General features: G+C 42.9%; 1 protein-coding gene across 1 annotated transcript in view; it reads right to left on the bottom strand.

Moving 5' to 3' along the window:
* Positions 1-26,010, bottom strand: part of LOC139666699 (collectin-12-like) — a 37,243-nt gene that overhangs the window by 4,077 nt on the left and 7,156 nt on the right. The window contains 20 exon segments of the mRNA XM_071546011.1: positions 439-592; positions 920-974; positions 1,194-1,281; positions 1,883-1,971; positions 2,275-2,369; positions 2,971-3,166; positions 3,430-3,520; positions 3,752-3,898; positions 4,047-4,142; positions 4,373-4,448; positions 4,816-4,900; positions 5,751-5,849; positions 8,080-8,144; positions 8,353-8,462; positions 8,622-8,764; positions 8,934-8,995; positions 9,104-9,539; positions 9,804-10,847; positions 10,975-11,061; positions 15,027-15,149. Of these exon segments, the coding sequence (XP_071402112.1) occupies positions 439-592; positions 920-974; positions 1,194-1,281; positions 1,883-1,971; positions 2,275-2,369; positions 2,971-3,166; positions 3,430-3,520; positions 3,752-3,898; positions 4,047-4,142; positions 4,373-4,448; positions 4,816-4,900; positions 5,751-5,849; positions 8,080-8,144; positions 8,353-8,462; positions 8,622-8,764; positions 8,934-8,995; positions 9,104-9,539; positions 9,804-10,847; positions 10,975-11,061; positions 15,027-15,149 (3,341 nt within the window).

Below are 26,010 nucleotides of genomic sequence, written 5' to 3'. Positions count from 1 at the left end.
CGACTTAGACGATTCGATGTGTACACTTAGGATTTTGCTGGCACACGGGTTTATTCAAAACCTTGGCTCCTCTGGCCTTACCATTGGTATGGTGCAAAATCGGGCCATGGACTTTTCTATTATTCCTACCTTTCTTCCGACCAATCTAATTGGTCACAAAGCGCACAGCAGAGAGAGTGGGCCAATGGCAGAGCAGAGAGGCAAAGGCTTCTTAACAGGTGAGAACTGGTAAGATTAAAACCCTTTTTTCAAACATCTTATTGTCCCTGGGCCATCGGGCAACCCTTACTGTTGAACCCTGCTAAGTGAATACTGTTCACTTTAAGTACTGTAAATCATGAATTCCAGTATCAGCACATTCCAAATGATTTGTTTAGTATGAAAGTACACCACAGAACTTCTCAGTACACTTAACTATCCATGGGAAGTCGACCCTACCTGTGGGGCTGCGTTGGCAGGTTGCTGCATGTAGTACTGCTGGCTCTGCAGCTTGGCGTACATGGCGTAGACTGGATCTTCGTTCATCAGCTTGGCATACAGAGACAGGGCTTCCATCACCTTCACGTTCAGCTCCGACAGCTCCGAGTGCTTCCTGATAAACAAACACACACACACACACACACACACACACACACAAAGGATAGTGAGATTCCTTCCAGTAAATATTCCATGAAGGCTTGTATTTTGTATGCCTGTGTTAAATGTTTATTGTTGTTATATGTTCTTTGTTATCTGCATATTTTAATTCTTGCACTATTTATTTGTCAATTAATTAATCAGAGGAACCTCAGAGTTCTATCTGTGAAACTACTTTTTCATTAATGGATTTCAACTTCATTAACTTATGAAATTCAGTTGTTCTCTATGGGCAAAACTGGTGAGGCAAACAACTGATGCCATGTCTGTTTGCACAATGCACCTGTCTATATCCTCCAGCTTCTGGTCAATGAGGGGCCCCATTTGGTTGCAAGCACCTGAGAAAAAAAACAAACTCTTGTTACTTGGCATCTCTGAGTTTAAGTCATCATCACTACTCGATATTAATTCACCTTTCCAAAGAGTTAAGTATGAAAAACACCTGTTTCTGTCAACTGATTTAATCGTTTCTCACTCTCACATGCAAACATTTTGCCCCTAAATCAGTTCCTGTATGAGGATTATCAAGGCTGGATTCAAAGATAAATTCAGCTTACCTTCCAACTGTAGTAGCTCAACTGCGTCTGATTGGTTGTCTGTGGGATCTGCACTCTGGATCATCTGCAGTAGCTGGTCCATTTTCTCCTGAAAGGTTTCAATAAGGTTGTAAGGTAAGTATTTCCAGAATACTATCTCTCTATCTTTGTAAAATATAGAATACCCAGTCTATATTATCATTACATCATTGTGACCAAGTATCATTTTGTCATCTGCAGACTACAAAAACAGCGATTTGTTTTAATCCTGTGTTGTCAATCATTTTGTAAAAGCAGGTGTCACAAGGTTTTTTAAATAACAAACTAAACCAACAAACGAACCTCCTCATATTAATGCAACACTTTATGAGGTTGAACACCTGCAGTGCCTATTCTGCACTGCATGTCGGCTCAATGTTTGTATGTTTGCATAATGTAGTACTGTGTGCTGGCCATACTCCTTCTTTCCTTCTAATTTCTTGTGTTTTTTAATGTGTTGTATAGTTAGTATGCTATGTGTTGTTCATCTTCCATCGAGGACCACATTAGACGTAACAGTTCTGTGTAAGACTTTCATGTGCCATCCTCTGGGGTCAATGCAACATGCTAAGACTTTTAACTTTTAATGTTTGATTAATTTTTTGCCCTCAATAAATTCAATCAATCAATCAATCAACAAGCTCAGTAGGAAACTGTACTCAGCCCATTACCTCGTCTATATATACAGGCTCTGGCTCAGGCTCTATGGTCTCCACCTGGATGTCCTCACTGAACTGTACTGACTTCTTCTCTGTCTTCACTGTGGATTGACAAGGGACAGTAAGTGAGGCAGCAGGGAACAACACAACAGTAGAAATCAGTATGATACATAAAGTAGAGGAGATGTGTCTAACATAATATCTGACCCATTCTAGTGTGGCTTCCCAGAACTATAGGCTTTGTTGTTTGTATTGTTTCACCAGCTGTGTTTCAGTGATAACAGTATTTCCCGCTGTGGGATCAATAATGCAATCATGCTAATGGACTAAATGGGCTATCAAAGAACAGGAGATGGCATAAGTGGATGGAAGGGGTGTGTGTGTGTGTGTGTGTTTATACTCACTCATCTCAGGCTCTGCGGTGAGGTCAGCAGTGACAAAGTTAGAGGGGAACAACCCCACTCCCTGGTATGTTTCCCCTTTCCACCAGTTGGGGTCACTGCAACCAAAAAGAAAAAAACCCTCAGATGTGAACAGAAATTATAATAAATCTGAAACCAACTGGATTTAAACTGTTGTCCTCCAAGTGCAAGAGACAATCAGGCATTAAAGATTGGACAGATTAGGTTGTAGAGCTACTGTAATTGCACATATTAACAAATTGCTGTTGTCATGTGAATACCTCGTAACTCCAAATTTTGTTTATTTTTCATGTTCAAAATTCGACCACTCTTGGTGCCGATGAAACCCTTTCAAAAACCTTTGGATAAACTCAAAAATTCATGGTGGTCAAGTCAAAAACAATGCTGAAAAGTTCCTGAAAAGTGACATTTTGGTACATGGTTTTTATCTGACAGCTAAAAAAATCGAAAAAAGGTAAGGCTGCTCATCAGATAGGATGTGAGGTGATAATGTGATACTTGGGGGATATTTTCTTTCCAGTTTGGGTGGATGCTTGCCAACGCAGAGGATGAGAATCTGAGTCCTCCAGATAAAGGATGGCCGCCCTACTGAGTACGCCACCCTGCTGCCGTGAATCCTCTCAACTACTTGGTAACCTCTCACACTGTGTCTGTGTGTGTGTATGTGTGTGTGTTCACCTGTCGTCCAGGATGGTGATGATTTCTCCTGACTTGAAGGTGAGCTCATTGTCCTCGGCAGCCTCAAAGTCATAGATGGCGCGGACCTTTCTGCCGTCGGACTTGTGTGAGGAGAGCAGGCTGGAGGCGCTGGGGTAGAGGCTTGACAGAGAGGTCTGGGGCTGCTGACGTTGCTCCTTCAATGACAATTCAATGGCTGCACACAAACAGAGATAATGTATGTATGTGTGTGGGTGGGTGTGTCCTTAAAAGTCCTTAAACCATGCTGAACCTCTGTAATATGTGAATCCAGTGCAAAATGTGATTTGATTAAGGGGATACAAACAAAAAAATTAAAATTGTTAGTGTGCATCTGTTCTCAAATATTTCTATTTCAATGAATGCTGAAGACATCCGTGTGTAAATACAGTCTGAAACACCACCAAATACTGTCTAATTCTCATCTGGAAGCTTCTTTACCTTTGGCCAAGTCTTCCTCTTCCTTTTTGTTTGTCGAGGTGGAGGGATCCTTTGCCACTAACGCGGGGCTTGCTTTTGCTTGCTCTGCAGCCTATAAACAATGATAATCCCATGCTTAGGCAATTCAACAATACACAACTGAGAAGCAAAGACTAAGAGGCTAAAGTCTGGTTCTCCTTGCTTAAGCAAAACAGACCCCCCACTCCCCACTCCCCACTCCCCCCGATTAAAAAACCCCCCAAAACATCAAGTGTGGTTTATCCTGGCAAAGACCTACATTCAAGCTGAGGAAACTCTGGTTCATTTCACCAAGCACACCCACCTGGGAGCCCACAGCGGGGAAGGTGACGCCCTGCTCACGTAGATTCTTGATCATGGCTGAGATCAGACTGAGCTGGGGATCGTTACGGAAGTCCTCTGCCCACTCCACCATTAGGGCCTTCAGCTTCTCACACACCTTGGGGTGGCCCTGGGGACAAACACAACATGACGAATTATGAAAACAAGTCGCTGGATGCAGGATGACCTAATTTCAAGTGATTAGAAATAATGAAAAGGGACTTATCCGGATAAAACTGAACTACAGAGGATGAGTGAACATGAAAAAGACCACATACCTTGTTTAAGACGTTGCTGACTTCGCTGGCAAACTCTCTGGAGCACACCTCTAAGTGGAATATTTTCCCACAGTTTGAAACACAAGCTCCAAGTAGCTGTGGGGAGAAGGGGTGCAAATGATTTATTTGACTAAGTAATTCATTTCAATCATGTAACAAACATTTCAATATGATTCATCATAGTACCAATTTGGTTACTCCACTAGCTTACATCTCAATCAAGGGTTAAATAAGGTTAGATGGGTTAGATGACTAGACTACATGGCGCTTCCACGTAACCCACTGAACAAACACAGAGTTAAACCCAACACAGACGTTCTGCTTACTGTCAGTGCCTGCATGGCCACATGAGGATCTTTGTGGTTCACTCTTCTCATTATAGAGCGGAGACATTCTTTAGGCCTGGAACACAATAGTAGAGATCAAAGGTTTATGTAGACTAACGGCTTGGGGTGGACCTGAGGACAATCTAGCTAAGTAAAATTAGAATCATCAAGACAGAACTATGGTAGATTTGTTTGGCCGCGCACCAGACTTAAGTCTAATATGTCAATGAACATTAAGGTGTTTATCTAAAGCTATTTATCCCTTGCGGGGATCCCTTACGCCCTTGTTGTCCCAAGACCAAGGGGCACTTAACTCCAACCTTGAGATATGTTGCACAATTGAAAAGCCTTAAAGTGAACTTCATACAATGCCTGATAACTGGCAAAAACATTGTTTCAGCCTCAGATAATGCGCAGCACAGTGTGAAGTCAGTTGAACTAACCCAGTGCGAGACTGCCCTATCTTATCACAGATGTCCAGAATGAGGCCCCAGTCCTCAGCTGTGTTCATCTCACTGGTTGCTTTCTCTGCAGGAAAGAAACACAACAACTGGTATCAGTGGAAAGGTTGAACGGCTGCTGAAGCACAACTAGTTTGCATGGCATGTACAGTTCTATTCAGACATAAACAAATTTGCCTCTCTTCCAGCACGCCTGGGCACACAAAAGGCAAATGCACACTCGCACATGAACACACTTTAGAGTGACTCAGGCTAATGAAGTGGTAAACCACTCGGCACAGCAGAGAAGAGAATAGAGAATGGAAAGGAAACAGCGCATGGTATTATGGTTTCACACATAACCGCATCCACTTTCACTTCCAGTAAATGTGCGATATGTAAGGCTCATCAGATGGCCTAGACAACAAGTGATGGGATACATAAAGGGGATGATACATGAATGGGAAGTTAACTGACGGACAGGTGTGTCTCACGTTCATCAACAAACAGTGAACTTTACAAAAGATAAAGCATACACATAATACATAACTTGCTAAACATATATTGTTTAGAAGTCAAGTCAATTAGGCGAACACGGCTAACGTTATTGGGCTTTTGGATCAGTACCTAGTATCAGCTAGCTACTGCTAAACCTCCACATAAGATAACGTTGCAAGCTAGTTGGCCATCTGTGCACACTGGCTAGCTTGGCTGGTAAACGATTCACAAGACACAGGTAAAACAAATATTCAGAAAACTGACAGGGACTGCAAACGGTGATGATACTTTTGTTAGTTAAACTAGACAGGCTACATGACAGCCAGGTAACATTAACAACATAGCTCGACTGGCTCGACTCAGTTGGAAAACACAAACAAAGCTGGCGGATCACAGCTAAGTTAGCTTGCTGGAGCTAGCCTCTAGCTCTCTCAACTCACCAACATCTTGGTCAAATGGATTGGTCGTGAAGAGAGGCATTGCTGATGTGTTGACAACAACAGATTCCGCCTTCTCCCTTTATTTTTCTTTCCCTTTGTCTTTTATTTCATACAATAAAAATGCATAGTACCGTTAACTTCATAAATGTAAAATGTTGCTAGCTCGCAGATTCTACACAGTCACTCCTTTGCCAGACGGCAACAAGCGAAGCATTCTGGGTAATTAGAGCGGACGGTCCCGTCTAGACAAACTGCTCTCATCAACTATAATTTCACAGACATAAACGTCCTAATGCATTTAGCCTTGGCCATATACTAGTCGGCTGAACTGTACACTACAGCCAAATTGCCCTTGCCGTAAAAAATAACATGTCATCATCAGGTGATGGCGATCACATGACGCTATCTCATCGTGTTGAGTAACTCTTTGATGGCTTAATTTTCCACAAGTTGTTGGGAATGAATAATATCAGAGGATGCAGATGTGAGTGACAGCATATCAAATGCGAATAACTTTTTAGATGATGTGAAATGTCATTTATTCTGCAATCTGTATGGAATGGAAGAATATATCAGTTTTATATATTTGGAAACCTTTCATGTCATGTTCTCTTGGTGCATTCTAATAATATTTCAGTAACACAAATATAAGCATTGACTCCACACACCATTTGTTTCCCATTTTATTGTGATAAGTGTTCTGGGCTGATCCATAGGCACCTGGTAATTTACAAGAGGCATAATGAGCCTTGAGGCAGATTACAAACTGATACTCTGTACCTTGAGCATGATAATATGAATTGGTTTACCAAGGTCAATCATACAATCAGCAATAACAATTGATTAAAACTATGCAAAATATAAAACTGTAACATCTTACATATTGTATTTGGCATAATGAAAAAATCACCTTATGATGGCTACATCACAAAAATTACATATTGTTAATGTATGGCTTACATGAGCTTCGTACTGGCAGTCTAAAGTCTAAAAATACTGTCCTTTCTCTATAAAACAGCAGCATTGCTCACTTTGAGCATCTATTCTCAAAAAAAAGAAGAAATCTTTATTTTTTTGACATTTCAATTTGGACGGAAGTTGAATTTACAAGCTTTGTTGTCTGTGGAGCTGTGGAGTTGCAAGTGTGTGTGGGGCAGCTGTTAATGTGACATTTTTACTAGAGCTTATTTCTGAACGTAGAGCTGAATCTGTGAACTACATCTGAGACAGTATAAAAATAGTACCACTTTATTAACAACATAATTCTCTGATAAGTGTCAAAAATTAAGGAGACAGTCAACAGGTGAAACGATAAGATATGAAATTCTATCCCATCCAACACTGTGTCTTTTGTGAAATACTATTTACACAAACAACTGTACAACAGTGGCTGTACCAAAGAATGATTTAGCATAGCCTAATTAAATGACTACATTCTCATGTTTCTTCAGTACAAATGCTGTATCAATACAACAGTGGGGTGGGTTTGTGCATTTTCTGTCTTTGCACCATACTGTGTCACAAAGTGCCTTTTGAGACAGTGATACAGAGACCAGTCCTAGTCTCAGTGATGCCAGACCAGGCTGGGAGGAGCTTCAGCAGAGTCCTCTAGTAATCTAGAGCTCCTCCTCATGTCCTTCATTATCCCAGCATCTCTTGCTCTTCAACTTTTCCCAGAGACAGGTCACATTTTCATTGACGGATGCTATAAAACTGGCACTTTCACTGTAGAGAGAAAAAGAAAAAAAAAATCATGTAAGATACATTTTTACACCTGTGTGTCTTTCTTACAGGCTGATATAGAGCTACAGTAATAGTAATAATAGTTACATCATCATATATAGGAGTGTGCAGGCCTATCAAAATGATGATGCAGCAAGTAAACATGTCGTGTCCTGCGAATGATACAGGAACCCCTTGGGCCAATGGGTAACAAGGCACATTATTCCTCCAAGTTTAATCAAAATCGGACCATAGGTGTCTGATTACATTTGAGTTGAAAATTTTGACTTTTAATTATAGTGCCCCGATCGGGCCAGTTTTTTAAACGATGGACCACAGTGTGAAGATGCATCACCCTTCCAAGTTGTGTCAAAATCAAGCCAGTGGTGTCTGAGCTATAACCTCAGATATTACTTTTTTTCACAGATGGACAGACACAGCCCGATCCATAACCTCCAACCCCTCACCACACACACACACACACACACACACACACACACACACTGCTCTGTCCTCAGTAGTTACTGACAGTCAGAGGTCCGTTCGCAGATGAAGCCGATGCGGTCAGTGCAGAAGAAGTCATTCCAGTTGGCTTCGTGGATAAGGCCGGCGCAGTCCTCGCCCTCTTCGTGGCCGTGGGCCCAGTTATCAGGCTGGCCGGGCTTCCACTTCCTGTGACAACAATGTATATACAAGTTCAGGCAACACACAATACAATTACATGTATAGGAGCTTGTTAATTTGATAAGGGACAACTGAACTGAAAGAAGCAAGGAATGAAGTTCACTACATTGACATGATTTATTGATTGATTCATTTGCTGATTAACTGATTTATGACTGGACAGCCAATTCATTTGTAGACTAACTGGTTAACTCACGTGAAAATGGGTATGGTTCCATCGACCCACTTCCAGACATTTTCCTCCTCCTTGTCATTCAGGCCCAGCCAGAAGTAACCCTTTCCTGCAACCTGCTTCTTCACCCATTGCTTAGGAGGAACAAATATTTAACAAGCGATTCAGTTTACAAGCAATCCACCGACTATTCTCAATTATTTACAATGATCTGTTTTATGTTTTAGACAATATAAGTGAGATTAAAGTCAGTAAAGGCATTAATGTCACTACCCTAGTCTAATTTGATCTACCTGTTCCTCATTGTTGTTGATAATGAGCATAGAAGATGTCATGTTAGTACAAAACTCATTGGTCTCGTCGAAATTGAATCTCTGAGAACCTGAGGAGAAGTAGTAGCAGCTGTCTGCAAAGCCTCTCCACCCAGGTGGGCAGCCTGAAATACATAATGAACAGGGTGTTACAACATACAAGCAAAATCAAAGAAACATTCCCCTTGTTAACCCGATAACACATGTAGAATTGTGATCACACATATCCAAAGTAGTAAAGATGCAGTGAATATGAGTGTCAATATTCTACCCATACCTTATCATTTTACTCACCAGGCACTGACATGGTGGCAACAGGGGGCTGGACCTGCCGAGACACAGAAGCCTGTGGTTCTTGTGGTGGTTTGGGGGGCTGAGGTGGTTTGGGACGTTGGGGGGTCTGGGGGGGCTGAGGGAGCTGAGGGGGCTGGGGGAGCTGGGGGGATTGGGGAGGTTGAGGGAGTAGGGGAGTTTGAGGAGGTGGTGCAGGGAGGCCTGGCAGCCCTGGTGGACCGGGGGGGCCGATGGGTCCAACAGGCCCACGAGGCCCGTCCAGCCCTGGAGCCCCTGCTTGTCCTCGGGGCCCCTGTGGCCCTTGTGCTCCCTGCGGCCCTGGCTGTCCATCCCTGCCAGTGAGCCCTGGGGCCCCAGGCTCGCCCTTCTCACCAGAGGGTCCGGGTCGACCTCCGGATCCTCTGGATCCTTTAGGCCCAGGACCACCCCGAGCCCCAGCTGCACCCTTAAGACCCGGCACCCCTGGGGATCCAGCAGCACCCTTCTCTCCTTTAAGTCCTGGCACTCCAGGCACCCCTTTGTCCCCTCTGTCACCCTTCAGCCCTTGCTGGCCCACTGGTCCCTGGGGTCCCTTGTCACCTCTGGGGCCCCTCGGACCTGGAGGACCTGATACATGATAACAGCAGGTGAGTGATCAGAGCAACCTCTGATGAGTATTAAAACACTCAGACGTATCATAGATGTTAAGACTCCTATTCCTATTGTGTGTCAGAATGTCCTGTGAGACACTGATGTCACCAAGACAAATTTCTGAGCATTTATTGCATTTATTGATATTAATGATTCTACTTCTGAAACAGAAACTAAATGTATGATGAGAAGCATTCGCCCTGCTCCAGGATCCAGTCCATGCACCTCTCCTGTTCTTACCCTGCAGGATGGTGAAGTTGGTGATGAGCTGTGAATGCTTGCTGTCCACCAGCTTCATCTCCTCCATGACCACAGACAGGTTGCTGACCTCTCTGTCCAACCTGGCTGCCAGCTCATCCTGCTGGGCACGCAGCTCATTGCTATCCGCCTTGGCCTCCGTCACACTCCCATTCAGCCCCAGTAGCAGGTCTGAATGGCGCATCACTGTCTCAGCGCAGGTCCTCAGGCCGTTCAGGTCAGAGCTGATGGCGCCCAGGAGCTGCGTGGCAAAGCTCACATTTCCAGTCACACGGTCCATGTCGCTCTCATGTCTGTCTAACCGTGCTTCCATCTCGTCAAACTTGACCGAGGTGGCGTTATCGTGGTCTCGCTGGTGGTCCATCAGCTCGCGCAGGCTCTGGTCATGTCCTTCAGTGAGGGCTGAGCTGTTCTGGATCTGGCTGGCCAGCGAGCTGAGCTGAGCCCCCATGTCCTCCAGGGCGTCCCCATTGGACCGGGCCAGGGCTGAGTTGTTGGCCGCCAGCACCTGGAGGTTCAGGACCTTCTCCTTCAGCCAGTCTGTGTCGGCCCGGCTCTGTCTGGCCGTCTGCTGCAGACCCTGGTAGTCATTTTTCAGCTTCTGCACTGCCTGTCCTGTGTCCTCCACACTCTTCTGGAGGGTGCTGAGCAGATTACGCTGCTGGGCCTGGGTGATGTTCAGGGCATTGATGCTGACCTGGGCCTGGCCCTGCACCCTCACCTGGCCCTGGAGATCTGACTGCAGCCGTGCAGTGTTGGTCTGGAGGTCATCGATCATGCCGCTGTAGGAGGCCAGGGTCCGGTTGACCCCGCTCAGTGAAGCGGCGTTGCCGTCCATAACACTCTGCAGTGAGACGTGACCGTTTTGCATGTCCTCTCCTGTTACCTTAAGTTCGTCCAGCATGGCCCGGTTGTTAGTTGCCCTCAGGGCGATGTCATTCAGTTGGCTCTGTAATGTCTGGAGGTCTGACTTGAAAATGTGGATTTCACTGGTAGCATTTTCTGACTTTTCTCCTGCCTGATCATCTGAAAAGACACAAAAAAAGTCATAGTCAAAGAGAACCTCCAAAACGTATTACATTTTTAGTTCACTGACTATCATGAATAAAAGCCATCCATCTTTGAAATCTAATCTCTTGTGAATGGGACTCACCTAGTTTCTTCAAGTCTGTCTCCACAGCAATGATCTTGCCTCCGTAGTTCTGCATGCCCACTGTGACATTGTCCATTCTCTGGACCACTGAGAAAAAAACAGGGAAAGAGAAGGTGTCATTAATCATTAATGTGGCACACTACTGGTTTTATTAAATGGTAAGCACAAATATTTTCAGAGAAAAAAAGACTCAAATGACATGGATAATATTACAAAGCTGATGTATCACTGTTTGGTAACAGGAATTCTTACACAACCATTACAGACACCAAGACACTAACACAGGAAATGCATTTCCTCTGGAATGTGGCCTTTTATTGACTGGGTTTCAATGGGGGTCTATGGGAGTCTGTGCTGTTCGTTCTGTTAGCTGTTGCTCTATCTGTCTGTCTGTCTGCCTGCCTGTCTGTCTGTGTGCATGTCTGTCTGTCTGTCTTTCTGTCTGTCTAGATCGATAGATAGATTTCAGTAGAATGCAAAAGTGAATTGGAAAGATAACATTTCATGTACTAGCTGTCATTTATTACTATCCATTCTGTAACAACCCATACAATTAGGTAATTTTCTTGAATGTTCCGTAGTTTCATAACCAGAAAGTTTTATCTTCTCAAGCTGAGAAGATGTAACTCAGCTGTCGAGAATGTATTCAGTGAAGCTGGTTTTGAACACTAGAGGGTGCTAGTGCTTCCTTACCTCTCCAGTGATTACATGAAAAGTCTGGAGAGAGTGAATTTGAGTCATGAGTTTCCTAAGTTTATTGTAACTGGGCAGCTGTTTATCTGTTATTCGATATGAATCCTCCACTTTCAGCAGGATTCAGCTGAGTACATTCATAAATTCCACTTCATGACTACAAGCAATCACAAACACATGATGAGTACCACATTAGAGCACTAAAACTCTGGTTTCACCAAAATTCCTCTTTTCTCTCTCTCTCCCCACATCTGCAGAGAGCGTCCCTCTCCTCTGCTTGATGTTGTGTTTTTCTATCTGTATGGGGGTGTCTAGAAGTGGAGAAAAAAACCTGACTGGAAAACATCCTAGGCCTTCCTTGTTATCATTCCAGACGTGGCAAACACCAAACGATAACATGCTTTCGGGACAAACAAAAACACAAAGGTCCATTTCAAAGGGCTGCTGGTCAACTATGGGGAGCAGGAGTATCTCTCTCTCTCTCTTTCTCTCTCTCTCTCTCTCTCTGGACAGTCCAATGTACTTTCTCTTTCCCTCTCACAAACTAATTGTCTTTGTCTTTCTGGGGACACAGTAATATTTGTTACATCTACTCTCTGGGCATTGTGGCCTTGACCCTTGCAGTCCTAATTAGCGTGTGCCTGTAATGTTGCTGTATTGTTTCTGTACTGTTGCACTCACTGAAAGTTGCCATAGATAGGAGTGTCAGCAAAATGTCTAAAAAGTAATGTGAAATTTAAGTGTCTTTCACCCTCTGTCTCTCACACTGTTTTAGTTCCTTATTCTCCCTCTGCCTCTCTTTCCATCTCCCTCACCATCCACCCACCTCCTGTCTGTATTGGAAAATAGGGCATTATGAGTTGTATAAGGCTGCTATTTTGAGTAGGGCTTATTGGCTGCATACTATGACCCCAGTTATGAGCCACATAAGGTAGTTACCCAACCTGAGGCCTGGCATATTAATGCTGGTCAATGCTGCAGGACCAGGAGAAGCTGTGCAGAATGCCCACACACATGCATAGGCCAGTTACACCTTTATTTGACCTGAATTCTTGTTACGTATAAGTCCAGTGAGCTCTGCTTCAACGTAATTGGACAGTATGTAAGATTAAGCACAAAGTGGGTTTGTTAATCACTATGAAACTGAAGCTTACCACCCTTAAGAGGGAGGCACAGCAGGTAGCACAAACAAGGCCACATTTAACAACGTGGATGATTTGGAGTAGAGTGGCAAGATTGAGAAACATCTTGATTAGTACAGAAAGTTGTATTTCAATTTGAGGGCGGTCTATGCTATATATAGGTTGTAGAACAGAAAGACAAGACGCAGAGCCCAGCCTCCATCAGTTTCTTGCAAAATCAAACCATTTTGGACACTTGCGGCCATTTGTGAGTCAACCTGTGGTTCATGAGACAACAAATTGCTACCAAGCCATAAAATCTCCTCTGGGTTGTTAAGCCAGGGTGGTCGCTGCATGGTCATCTGGTAGACATTAGACCCAAACCATCAAAATCACATGGGCTCCATGCTAATACAGAGCATCATGTGCCTGACTGTACCCAATGTTACATCCCACAACAATACTGACAGCACTGACAAGGCATGTTGCAGATTTAGATGATGTTGTAGACCAATTTTTAAATATATTTTATTCATCTTTCAAGGTGTAAATTTTCTTTTTGCCTGCTGGTTGGGCTGCAGGTAGGAGTTAAGTATTGTCGTTCATGGATATTTTGACAGGTATGAATTTCTATGCTCTTCCTTTGTGGCCACAAAACTGCATGGAGTTTGGCTGTCCTCGTTGTAGTGTAATTTATTATGATCTGTTTAGAGATGTTTAAGCTGGGACGATACACAAAATGCATTCCACGATGATGGCCATGGAGTTAATATTTGGAATCATTTCCTCTGTCTGTGTAACATTGCTGCCTTATTTCAAACAGCTTGTGTTAAGACTGATCAGAAAGTGTTGCAACAAGGACAACGTTGCATAAGAAATGTGTTTCCTATCTCAGGCTATGGTTAATCTCTGAAAAATATCAACTCAACAGAGCGTAAACAATGATTTCTGTCAAGGGAGTCTCTGTTCTCCTGAATTGGTTGGATTTAGTTTTCCATTCTGTTGCCAGTAAAACAACCATTCGACTAACATCAAACCTCAGGAGAGAGAGAGAGAGAGAGAGAGAGAGAGAGAGAGAGAGAGAGAGAGAGAGAGAGAGCGTGCGTGTGTGCTGTGGGGGTTATATCAGTCAAAATTGCTTAAGGCAATAATTCACATTGGTGGAACATTCTTTTTTTATTATATTTTTTACTTTTTAGCACACATACCTCAATAAGAATATTTAAGCCCTATCATCAGCAGGGGGGATCCTTCTTCTGACTTGTGTATACATTGTAAGAACATTTGCAGTGAACATTTGCTTCTGGGTTTAAGGAAAGGCTGAGCAAGTGGAGGAAAGTGTGGAGAGTTTTTTAAGTTTTTGAGACATTCCCAAAAATCCACAAGTATATAGTGAGCCAGATAAAAGCCCTATGGCCAGTGGTGGCTATAGAGTCCCCAGGGCAGTTTATATCATTGGTTGACTGTTCATGAACTTGTGCAAAGTGATGTGTGCTAAAACATGAAAATGTGAAATATTGCTTTAAGCCCTAAGTATAGCGGTTTATTATTTTTGACCAGCAGTATTCTTAAAGTTGGCAGGCTGGTTATGTGGTTTTGGCTGCACCTTGAAGCAAAAGGAACAAGCGTACATAACAAGTCATACAAGGAACAGCTACAAGAGCAGGTGGAGGCTAAAGTAATGGTGGCAGACTCAGGGTTACAGTAGGTACCGTCCTCCATGTTAAGGTGCTGGACTCAAGATCCAGTGGATCTATATCCACCTGTGACATTCCTTAAGGTCTCAAGCTTTAGGTGAGAATAAGGAAAAGGAATCTGTGGTAGGGTCATTTTCAAGAACTCCTGAACTCATCTCTCAAGTTAAAGAATCAAGATTTTACTGGTTTTACAAGCATTTACCACAAACCCACAAAGTTTATCAGGGTAACTGTTGGTTTCATAATCCAAATTTAAAACTTTTTAATGAAACCTGGAATTAAATTTAAGGTCAGTTAAAAAACAAAATAAAGAAGCAAAGCTGGCAAAACCTGCCTATTGCTGATTGAACACAGTTAATTTAATGTTAATGAAAGTTGTGAAACTATAAAAGGGCAGAATAAGAACAAGGACAACAGGAAATTAATTGTTAAGGGAGATGAGTTGCACAGTGCCACAGTTCCATTTGAAACCTCATGAAAAACATATGATGCACTTGTACTGTATATGACACTTGTATTTCTGACTTCAGTCTTGACTTACCTTTGTATCCAAGGACAGCCACTGCTATGGTGAGCAGGGCACACAGCACATAGAGCAGTGCAATAGCAGCCCTCAACGCCCAGTCATTTTTACACTTGGTGCACTCTGTTCCCTCCTGGATTCCTGCAACACACAGCAGCATTTGTGTCAAAAATCAGTGTATGAAGTTAAGAACAGTGGTCCAGGTCATATTACTTTGTTCTAACGTAAGAATGCAATGTTGAGAAGCAGCAATAACTCAAATATTGTGTAACTGGAACAGAGAGTTTATAAAAAGAAGCCAAAGGTTTCCATTCAAAAATGTAATTTTTCTTTTCATCATTGAGTTTAGTACTGCATGTCTAAAGAAGGACAAGCTGTGCCTCTCTTTATCAAAGTGTCAATTGAAAACATTTGCCCTCATGAATAAGCAAGAAGAGTCACTATGAAACAGAGTGGCTTACTGCACATGTGTTAGCCATATGGCAGAGGAACCAAAACAAATCAAAATGGCACCATTCTCTTTCTGTGTCATTCCTCACTGCCATCCAACCTCAAACTACCTCAGTGCAGTGAAATTATTGGTCATTCACATGTCACACATTCACTGGTGCGGGACTAGTGTCTTGAAATCCGCCAACACCGTGTGACGCAGCGCTAAACATTATGGATTCTAATATGGCCAGGAAGTTTGCTTGACTTCATGGAAACTGACCCAGCGGCCTCTGGCAAGCCGAGTGCGCGGGCAGCTGCTAGACTCACAACAGGCAATAAAGCACTTTCTGTAGCTGGACTACTCTTTTAATCAGATTTGCCTGGGGAGAGAGAATTTATGGAAACCTGTAATCCTATACCAGACAGGAAGCTGATGAAAGCAATGGTTTTAGACCAAGCAATAACATAAGTATGAATACACTTCAATTGTCCTAATAACAAATGGGCCTTGAATTGTAGGCAATCCTAAACAAGACATATATGAACTTCTGAGACACCACATGGTTCAAAGGTCATTGAAACGTCTTGTACTCGCCACAGTCACACAATCATAGTAAAGGTGGGGACAAAGTGGGGAATCAGCATTTCTTTCCCATGTGAAACACACCAAGTATTTTAACACAAAGTTATAAAATTGAGCAACTTGGTCGTTTACTCAAGCCAAGTCAAGGTCTTCAACATGGTAAAATTAACTGTGGGAGTGAGATCAACAATTTGAACAAGAAATTCCTGTTTTTAGATTATATTCAAATGGGACTCCTGAGACTCTTGCTTCAAATTTTGAGCTAAATCATCTTCATCCTATGTAGCGAAAAGTATTTTTGTTGATCACTATGTCTTTATGCAACCAGTAGTTCAAACAAACACAACAAATATAAAGGTGATTACGTTGGACCATGCAACCCATCTTCTCTGTTGATAGACCTTTAGCAAAGAATGTCATTGTGCAACATAATCTTCTAAGGCACCAGGCTATGGGCAGAGACATGCCCTATGGCATTCTGGGTATTGCTTCCACCAGGAGATGCTCCAGACATTCCACAGCTGGACTCACATCCTCGTTTGACTTCCTCCTCCTGACAGTATCAGAGGCCTGGCTCTATCTGCTGACCGTCCCTTTAACCAGCTAGTCTGTGGCCGGTCATGTGGGACTGGATTTGCAGCCATAGGAGGCTCCTCGCCTCTCGGTCAGGGGCGGGCCGGACCACCAGAGGGGTGGAGGGGGGTTTGGCCTCTCGGCCTTGGACCCACACATCTGTGAAAACATCATGGCTGACCGCCTCAAAGGGGCCCAGCCGTGGACCCAGACATGGATCTGCAGGCCACTGTTGTCCTTATGTGTACTGAGAGCCTCATGTTGGGAGCCAGTGTGGAGAGCTGCAGGCCCCCCACTGGGCCAGACCACATGCTGCTTAAAGCACACCATCACACCGTGTAAACAAGCAGCCGACAGTCTGAAGGCTCTGGGTCAAGAGCAAGGCGGACGTGGTATTACTGTGTGTATCAGAGTGTGGAGGAAAACTCAGGATGAGAGTGGCAGTTTGACAGGTTCATTCAATCTGCAGGTTGGGAGCCAGGAACTCAAATCTGGATGATTACAGAGTTTTATAGTGTTGAATATTCATGCTTATGTTAATACAGATAGAATATAATAAAGTTATTGGTCAAAAAGTATAAAATGATAATTATAGTTCTATTACTTTAAGGAGATGCGTAATAAGAGGTGACCACCTTCTTCTAGAAGACAACAAGTTATTATTTTGTCAAGGCCACATTTTGTCAAGGCCACTTGTGTGTTTCTGTGAGAAACACACAAGATGTTACCTTTAAATTTTAATCTTGTAATGGTGAAGCAAATTCAGTATTCTTGAGTTTTAGGCACTGAAGGTGTAACTATGGGTCAAAGGTTGCATATTAAGTGAGGATATAGTAATGTTGCCTAGTATAGGTGCCTTTGCATTCCTTCCTCAACAAGAGTAAGGACTGCACTTTTTTACTTACTGTACTTTTCTAAAACACATGTAGCGGCAGCATCACATGTGTGGGTAAATGGGTCCAAATATGTGTTTGTTGTTCCTGCAGGGTCACTGAAGCAAAACTACTTCCTCATAGTCACAACCATTAGAGTCACTCTGGCTTTCACTATTCCAGATGTTTCATTGTATGGCATCATCTATACTGAACATGCACAGCTTACTAGCACAGACTATTAAAGCTCACCACAGACTGTGTGATTCTGATTGTGTTTGGAACCCAAGTACAGATCAGGATATCTGCTAGACGACACCCTTTCTGTCTCAGACTGTGCGACCAGGTTGTGTCCTGCGTCCGCCTTCTCAGCTTCTTTTCCAGCTGGACGTGTTTGTTGTTTACGTCCATATTGGCGCGTCAGCAAGTTGTCGTTGCCTGCTGTGTTCTTACTAGTTACGGAGAATAACAGAGTCGTAACCACATCTTAACATTAGCCACGCTGCACCATTACACCACAAAATGTATTACACTGCCAGAAGTTTGTTGGAGCCTAAAATTCAATACAGGTGCACTTTATTAGCGGTCCCCCATCCTATCACAGGGAACGACTGCTCACCATCGTTCATGTCCAAAGTATTTGCCCACAATGTGAAAATTTTGCCTGAGACAGTAAAATTGTAACCAAAGACGGCCAAAATTGCACAGAGTGTGGGGAGCCTGGGTAGCACACAGGTCTGAATAAGACATTTTCAGTGGTTGCTCTGTATAAACTCTGTTAAAACGTTCCTAAACAACGATATGACTGTCTCTGTTTTGCACAGGCTGTATTGTAGAACCTGGCAGGGACAGGCTTCGCACCCAAGCGCTCATCTTCCCCCAGAAATGACACTACTGCTGAACCAACAGAGATATTCCTATTGGGCTACACTACTATCCCACTGTCCCACGCTGAAGTCTCTTGTGTCGACACGTCTCTCTGATGGCCTTTGCTACAACACTTCTGATCACACTTCTATCACCAATGTAACGCCCAAGAAGGATGGAGAGCAAACGCTTCCAACGTTGCTACAATATTCTCTCGCAGATACTTTGATGACTTGTTTTACTGTCAGTGCCGGAATGTTAAGTAAATTTAGTATACATTTAATATCTCTACCATCCCGATGCTGTAAACCCAGCCCATCTGGTACTACAAGCAGCCTATATATTGTGAATATAAACGTCTATCTGGGTAGAGTGCAATTCTGAGATATTGAGCATCAAAGATTTGACTGTCAATACTTTCAATCTTTTTAAATATTTAACCCCAAAAGTCCTAAAAAAATTAAAAAAGTTAAAAAAAAAATGACACCACACAAGCACAAAGTAACAATCAAACATAATGTGAATAACTCAATTTTGATAAAATGACATGAGATAGATCCTTATAACTTCTAGCTCACAAAACTTTATTTTTATTTATTTATTTCAAATAGACCAACTGAAGCCCGACTGACATCTCCCCTGATGTACCTCGTTAGTCAATAAGTGTCATGTGTCATATTCATAAAACCCACTGTGGCCTCTTGCTGTCTGTGCGTAAAATACCACAGTATATAAACATGCTGACACATACATATCACAAGCTAACTGAAAACACACTGCTGAACCAACTGGCACGGTGCGGAGCGTGGAGGGACTGAGCTACAGGACTCAGAAGCTGGAACGCAGCCAGGACGTCCCAATCAACAAGCTGGAATCTGGCCAGACAATCCCCAAGAGGTAAATAAATACCAGAAAAGCCTAGAAGGAGCAGAGGTATGGTGGAGGAGGCTGTATTTTTTTTTTACATATTATTGCTATCAGGTGAAAACCTTGTACCTCCAGTTCTGGCAATTTCTCTGTTTTTTTGAATTGATGGTTTATATAGTAATTTATGGGTTGAGCTTAGAGCCCAAGAAACCCAAAACTAACTGTGTATGTTTGAAAGTGCATGAGCAATAATCTCAAAATAAAACCGCTTTTCCTAATTCTTGAGAAGCTGACTTTTTGGATAAACAGGGTTTTCATCTGCCAGCAGCAATATGTATTATGTGAAGCTCTCAGACTGCTTGGGCCAGATGCACATGAGTAGATGTGCTAAAGTAATCATCGTTATGGAACATTGATACAGCGCCCACAGAACTTAAAGGCAGCTGACTGTGTGCTTCAAACACAGCAGTGCGCATGTTATAGGAGTTCAGCTTTATCACTGTTAATCAGTTAATCAGCACCAATAAGTATAGAGTGGACTGAGAGAGAGAGAGAGAGAGAGAGAGAGAGAGAAAGAATGAGAGAGAGAGATGGGGGCAGTCCATTTTGGTGTCTGCAAAACAGCTGTATTTCATTTGGACTCAGTGAGTCAGTTAAAAAAAATAAAAATAAATCCTAACACTTATTCCCTTATTCCATGTACCTGCCATAGGACTCGCCTGCATGGCCTGTCTCAGCCCTGGTTGGCAGTGGAAATTTCCATGGCAACACAAAGAAAGCCTGTACAGACTAGAGCCTTTTTGTGTGAAGAACCTTTGTGTGGAGTGTGAACACTGTATACAGTACGGGGGTAAGGCTGCCACAGGAACTCCTTCTCCTCACAGCCTTCCATTTTGCGTCACATCAAGGCTGCATATGGTCACAAGCCAGTAAGCCACAGTCACACATGGACAGGCCATGCCTTGCTACTCTACTTGGATGAACTCTGAGGGATTGCAATGTTGGCAAACGTTGCATTTTGTCCCACATCTCCAGAGTAGACACACATTTTCCTTTTTTTCCCTGATCAGTTTCATTATTACAGACATCTTTCTACAAAGGGACATGCTGTCAAAAATACAACGTGGCAGCACATGGTTTTCTAACTGCCTTAGTCTACAGTTACATGGCTTTGTAATTACCATAATCAGCCTTGTGCTTAAACGATTTGGTTTGCTAATTGTTTCAACAGACAAAAACATACACAACAGTAAACAGACAAATGTGTGTACAACAGGTGCCAAGGTGGGCAACTGAGTGTGAAAAACAATTTCTGACACAAAATACTTTCCATAACAGTAATTTTATTTTTTATTTAATTCCCGAGGCAAATTAAATGTAGTTAATTTACTTCACTACAGCAAAAGCCATATAAATGAAGGATTTCAATCAAACTGGTCTTGTATAACCATATATCCTCTCACTGTAAGATGCTCATTTTAGTACTTTTGGCTTGTTAGAGCTACACTAGGCAACTTTGCACGTTGTTGGCTTCAAATGACAGCAAGAGATGACTGTTCACAGAAAAATTTGAACTTCAATACCCAGAAGTAATTACGAGTAACCTGATGTCAGTAAACTGCAGACAGCACACTCAGCGTGCACACTCAGTTTGTGATCAATTTATACCTAAGGACACCTAAGGATGCCAAAGGAATGAGAGAGGCAAAAGGTCTAACAGCTTTCTATGGACAGAGCGTTCACTCGCTGCTGTTTTGTATTTCCCGGTTAAGTTTTCGATTCGTCACTTCCAGTGGGCAGAGAAGTGTACAATAACCGACACCAGAATTTCATTAAGGCAAATAGGGAGAATTTGCAGGATCTAAATTAGAGACGATGCAATACTCTTCTCTATTGCCTAAATCACAAGGGCTTCTAAGATGGGTATTTTCACATAAAAGAACTTGAGCAATGGTGCTTTTGACTTCATGCTCCAGACAGTCTGACCGTTGAACCTATCATTGAGCAAACAGGCTGCCCTGGGGTCATCGCAGTGTACTCCTCTAGCCCTTATAAGCACCCCAGTATTAACAGTCGCCTACTGGAATGTTAACAAGTAAACACTCTCCAACAGGGGAAGTTACCACTGAGACAAATTACCAAGACATTAGGGTCCTCGAATCGCTGAGCTAGCCTAGCATGCCTGGGCAGCATTTTTTTTCAGTCGCTGCTAACAGGTTTACGACACTTTAAATTGGGCCTGGTCCTCCGGAGCATCTGGACCTTGTTACAGTGGAGCCAAATCAAAGGACGCATGCAAACATTTGATACATCTTCCCTTCGTGCCAGGCATCTTAGGAACGAGCAGCTAAAATGTTGGATAGCGTTTAGTATTTTGGTGCAATGGATGCTTTTATAAAACAACTTCCCGGTAGGACTCGCTTCCTTTTCTTGATATGCAAAGAGATCAGTGGCTTGTGGTCAGAGATCAGTATGTTAAGCTTGTTTAGAGAAAAATAATCTACGGATGACTGTGTGTCTGAACAGGATGGACCCCCCCCCCCCCCAACATACACACACACACACACACACACGCACATCGCCCAGAGCTGACAGAGTAGTGTCCTTTGAAGGCTTTGGCCACAGACCATAAGATAAACACCATACTGGGACATATGGACGAGTCTGTTGAGCTCGCTATCATCTCTTAAATCTGGAATATATTTGAAATAATATATTCTAGCCCTATATATTAATGGACTAGGGCTTTATAATATTGGCTAAAAATAAAATCATGTTGTTGTTTTGCTCAGTATTGCCTTTGTATGATATAAACTGAGACAATGTGACCACAACTTTTTATAGATAATTTTGTTTTTCAGCACTTGAAAACATACTTGCACTTGCACAGCATCTGGTATCTGTACCAATAGTTTATAATTTCATGCTCAAATTGTCCTTGAGCCATTCATGTACAACTGCAAACCAACTGTGTGTGTGTGTGTGTGTTGCTGGCCTCCACCTGCTCCTCATGCCATCCAAAGACATTCACAGACAAAGTTTTCTCTGCAGAGTTCACATTTTTGGTTTTGGCAAGGCCCTGTAGGACACTGGCGAGGTTATGGACACGTGCAAGCTTCATGGAAGCCATGTAGTAAAAGGAGAGAAATACTTGGAAACTTCAACAGCAATCTGGTCCTGATAGTGGTGTATCCATTGACAGATACGTGCAAAGGGAAAAATAATGTTATCCTTTAGTGGAACAGATCTGGGTTTTGAGAGAAAGCTTTATGGTGCACTTCTTGTTAGCTGTGCTTGCTGCTGTTTCTTCAAAGCGCTAAAAGGCACAAACAGAGCCTAATTGGTAGAGAAAACAGTTAGATGGCTTATTAAAACAGAGATTGAGATCCAATGAAGCGGTGAACGTGGAGTTGATTAGATCTGGTTTTGTCATCCCATCTGTGCTTGGTTAGGAAGACAGACTATGACAAATAGGTCATTTATCTTAATCTCAAGAGACAGACTTTAAAGCACGCAAGTGTGCCTCATAAACAATGCTGGGCCACTGTAATAGGGATGCTTTGTGAGGTAGGATTGGATATCAAAAAAGTCTTTGTGTTCCAGTCAGCAGTTTCCACAAAAGACTGAAATCCAGACTCACTGTGTGTGTCCCTCAGTCTGACTGTGGGTTGTCAGATTTGGAGTTGAAGAGTTGGAGTCACATCTGCTGCCACAAGTTTTAGGGGAAAAAACGCAAACTATTGACTGTGTTATGGAATACAACATCTGATGTAGCTCCAACAGAGGTTGGCGAGCAGAGGAAGTCTTGGCTGGAATTCTTTTATGTAATTGAGAATTAATATTCCCAGGGCAAGCTGTAAAAATTGGACTCAAATTGCACCTGCATCTGCATTACTAAAGAGGAATGTTCTTAAAACTGGCACATGCAAACATGTACGCTTGCGCTCACACACGCACACACACACACGCACAGAACTTATCACAAGTTAATTTATGATAAGCTATTTCAACATCTCATTCACACTTCACTCACAATTTATGTTTATGTACGAGTTTATGTACATACATCTCTGGTTATAACCACTTCTGGAAGAATGGGCCCGAGCCAACCATGGCTTGGAGAAACATTCAGTCCAGTCTTGCCCTGGGACTAATCAACATAACTATGCCATGGTTCCATTTAAAATGGTCTAGGATTAATACAAGTCCAGCCTGAGAATCCATTATTAGGCAAATGAATGCACACCTCGGTCCAACATTGTTGTAAGAGCTGAAGTGTCTTTCTCTCAAGGGGCTGAGAAGGAGAATGGTGAGTCAGAGTTTGAAAACAGTTACACATTGAATTCCAAGTAGCTGTTACTCTTACAGAGTATCTACTAATGTAGAATATGTGCAGCGCTTTGCATTGCCAGCTTTTCATACAGCATGTGCACCTGGAACAGTATATCTCCAATCACAATGCAGGACATTTTCAATAAGAAAAAGCTTCCCTTTAAGACAGAGATTTCTCGATTACCATCATTCACACGCATGCGTTTAGAACAACAACATGGAGGCCATAAACTAGTTTTATTGGCCCTGGTGGAGAACGAGAGAGACCCCCTGGCTCCTGATGCTCATGTTCCAGTGCTGGCATGTTAGAATGAGGTCATTTCAAGTAAAGCAAGACCATGTGAACTTCAGAGGGAAAGAGAAGGAGAGGGAGAGAGAGAGAGAGAGAGAGAGAGAGAGAGAGAGAGAGAGAGAGAGAGAGAGAGAGAGAGAGAGAGAGAGAGAGAGAGAGAGAGAGAGAGAGAGACGGTCTGGTCATTGGTCCATGTCAGGCATACTGCATGGACAGTGCATTGTTTTGTCTAACTTATGGCTTGTGTGGATGTACATTGTGTACAATATTTCTGCTTTATGCTTGTACGTGAGAGGGATCCAATGTGTTTTATTCTTGATCTTGAAAAAGAACATATAAATGTCAAACAACAAAATGCCACCAGATAACAAGTGACACAGTGGAAGGGCTCACACTCACAACCCCAATCACAATCTGTGGAACTTGGTATATTCTAGCTTTCCTCTCCAATATGAATTAGTGGACTTATATTGTGTTCCAAAGGGTCAGTGATTGCCTGCCAACACAAGACAACATGGCTGTTTTTTAAAGTAGTCCCACCGGACAAGTATTGACAGATTCAATGATAGAACACACATTAGAAATAAAACTGTTTCCGTCATTGGTTTAGGTCATTTACAGGGTCTAGTAAAGTGCACTACAGGGCCTAGTAAAGCCAGAACCTCGGAATTAAGACTTCAGGATGTTTTATTTTAGGATGTTTTTATTCTGAAGCCTCTATGCAGCAATGTGCAAGAATGTGATATTTATTAATATTAAGCATAAACCATGTTTACAATTCCACAATTGATGTTCCTGGGTAAAAGTCGATTCTGGGGAAAGGCTAGAAATTATGATGGCTTCCCACAATGTATCCTCACAGGATGCTAACTGTATCTTGGAAGACATCCAAAAATCAAATGTAATAAGATCAAACAAAAGGCCCAACTCTTCCTAATACCAACCTCACCACAACAACATGAACACAAATAAGCTGAGACATGTTTTATCATGTGGTTTAAGAATATTTCATTACACCCGCATGCAAGTCCAAAACCGCCGCTCGGGCGCAGAGTTGTGTGCAAAATAGTAGAGTAAGTCCACAGACCATCTGCGCTGTTGGGTTTTGTGTGGTCAGGCTGCCGGGTGGCCCACCGTCGAGCCACTTAGATACTGAATCAGCAACAATCAACGCCCAGCCTGGTGATCAGCTTGAGTCTTGCCAGGCTGAGCAGCGTTCTACTCCATCCCATCACCGCATGCCACTTTCAAGCTTCATCACCCAGCAGAGCCAATAAAACCACACAATGTGGACCCAGCCAGCCTACCAGCCAAATCTGCCTTCACTGGTGGTAGTGGAGAAAGATGCTGGGATCTAACTGCTTGGTCAGGCCGTTGCGGTTGTTCCATGATCCATGTCTATAATGAGGAGGTGGGTTATGTAATATTTCACTGAATCAAACTTTTCCTTCCATATTCAAATTGTGAAATATATGTGCTCAAACTGTGCAGTTAATCCTACAAACAAAAAAGTTGGTGTAGGTATGCTCGGCAGACAGACTGAGCACTGACATTTTCCCTCGCAGCAGATGTGCAGATGTGAAAACACAAACAAATGTCTGACTTGAAACGTACATTTGAAACACTTGAGGGCTGAGTCAATGGAAAAATCTATGTGGCTGACTCCTTCGCACAACATATGCGGCCATTTTTGAATATCTCCCCAAATAAAAGCGGGGAAACATAAGCGAGAATAACACCGAGGGGTGTACTGGTTCGGGGCCAATGTAATCACAGCCAGAGCAACAAACGCACCGTGCCTCTGTCACAGCCAGGTCTGAAACTGGGATAGTGAGAAGTACTGTGACTCACAACAGAACAAAGAAAAATACACAGCTTTCTGCCTTTTTTCAAAGAGAGGAAGCAGCGAGGTTGATGTTGGCCATCTCCAGAGCCAGAATACCTTCATTAAATGTAAGACTGAGACTGAGGCTGAGGCGCAAGCAGCACTTCTTCACCCTGCCTGTCTTTTACCGAGGTAGTTGAAAGAAAATGGAGTCAGGCACTTCCATCGCTAGCGTGTGTGTTATTCTTGTGACCGAGCCAAAACCTGCTGTGAAAGGAAGGGTTACCAAACATCCATCATGCGAGAGGAGACATCCTATCAGATGACAGTTTGTTGCAGAGGTGTCGTTATCATTGGCC

Source organism: Centroberyx affinis, unplaced genomic scaffold (assembly GCF_046629955.1).
Source record: "Centroberyx affinis isolate AG114_WGS23_722 - 3 ecotype Tasmania unplaced genomic scaffold, CSIRO-AGI_Caff_v1 ptg005091l_1, whole genome shotgun sequence".
Classification (NCBI taxonomy): domain Eukaryota; kingdom Metazoa; phylum Chordata; class Actinopteri; order Beryciformes; family Berycidae; genus Centroberyx; species Centroberyx affinis.
This window is presented reverse-complemented; position numbering and strand designations above follow the sequence as displayed.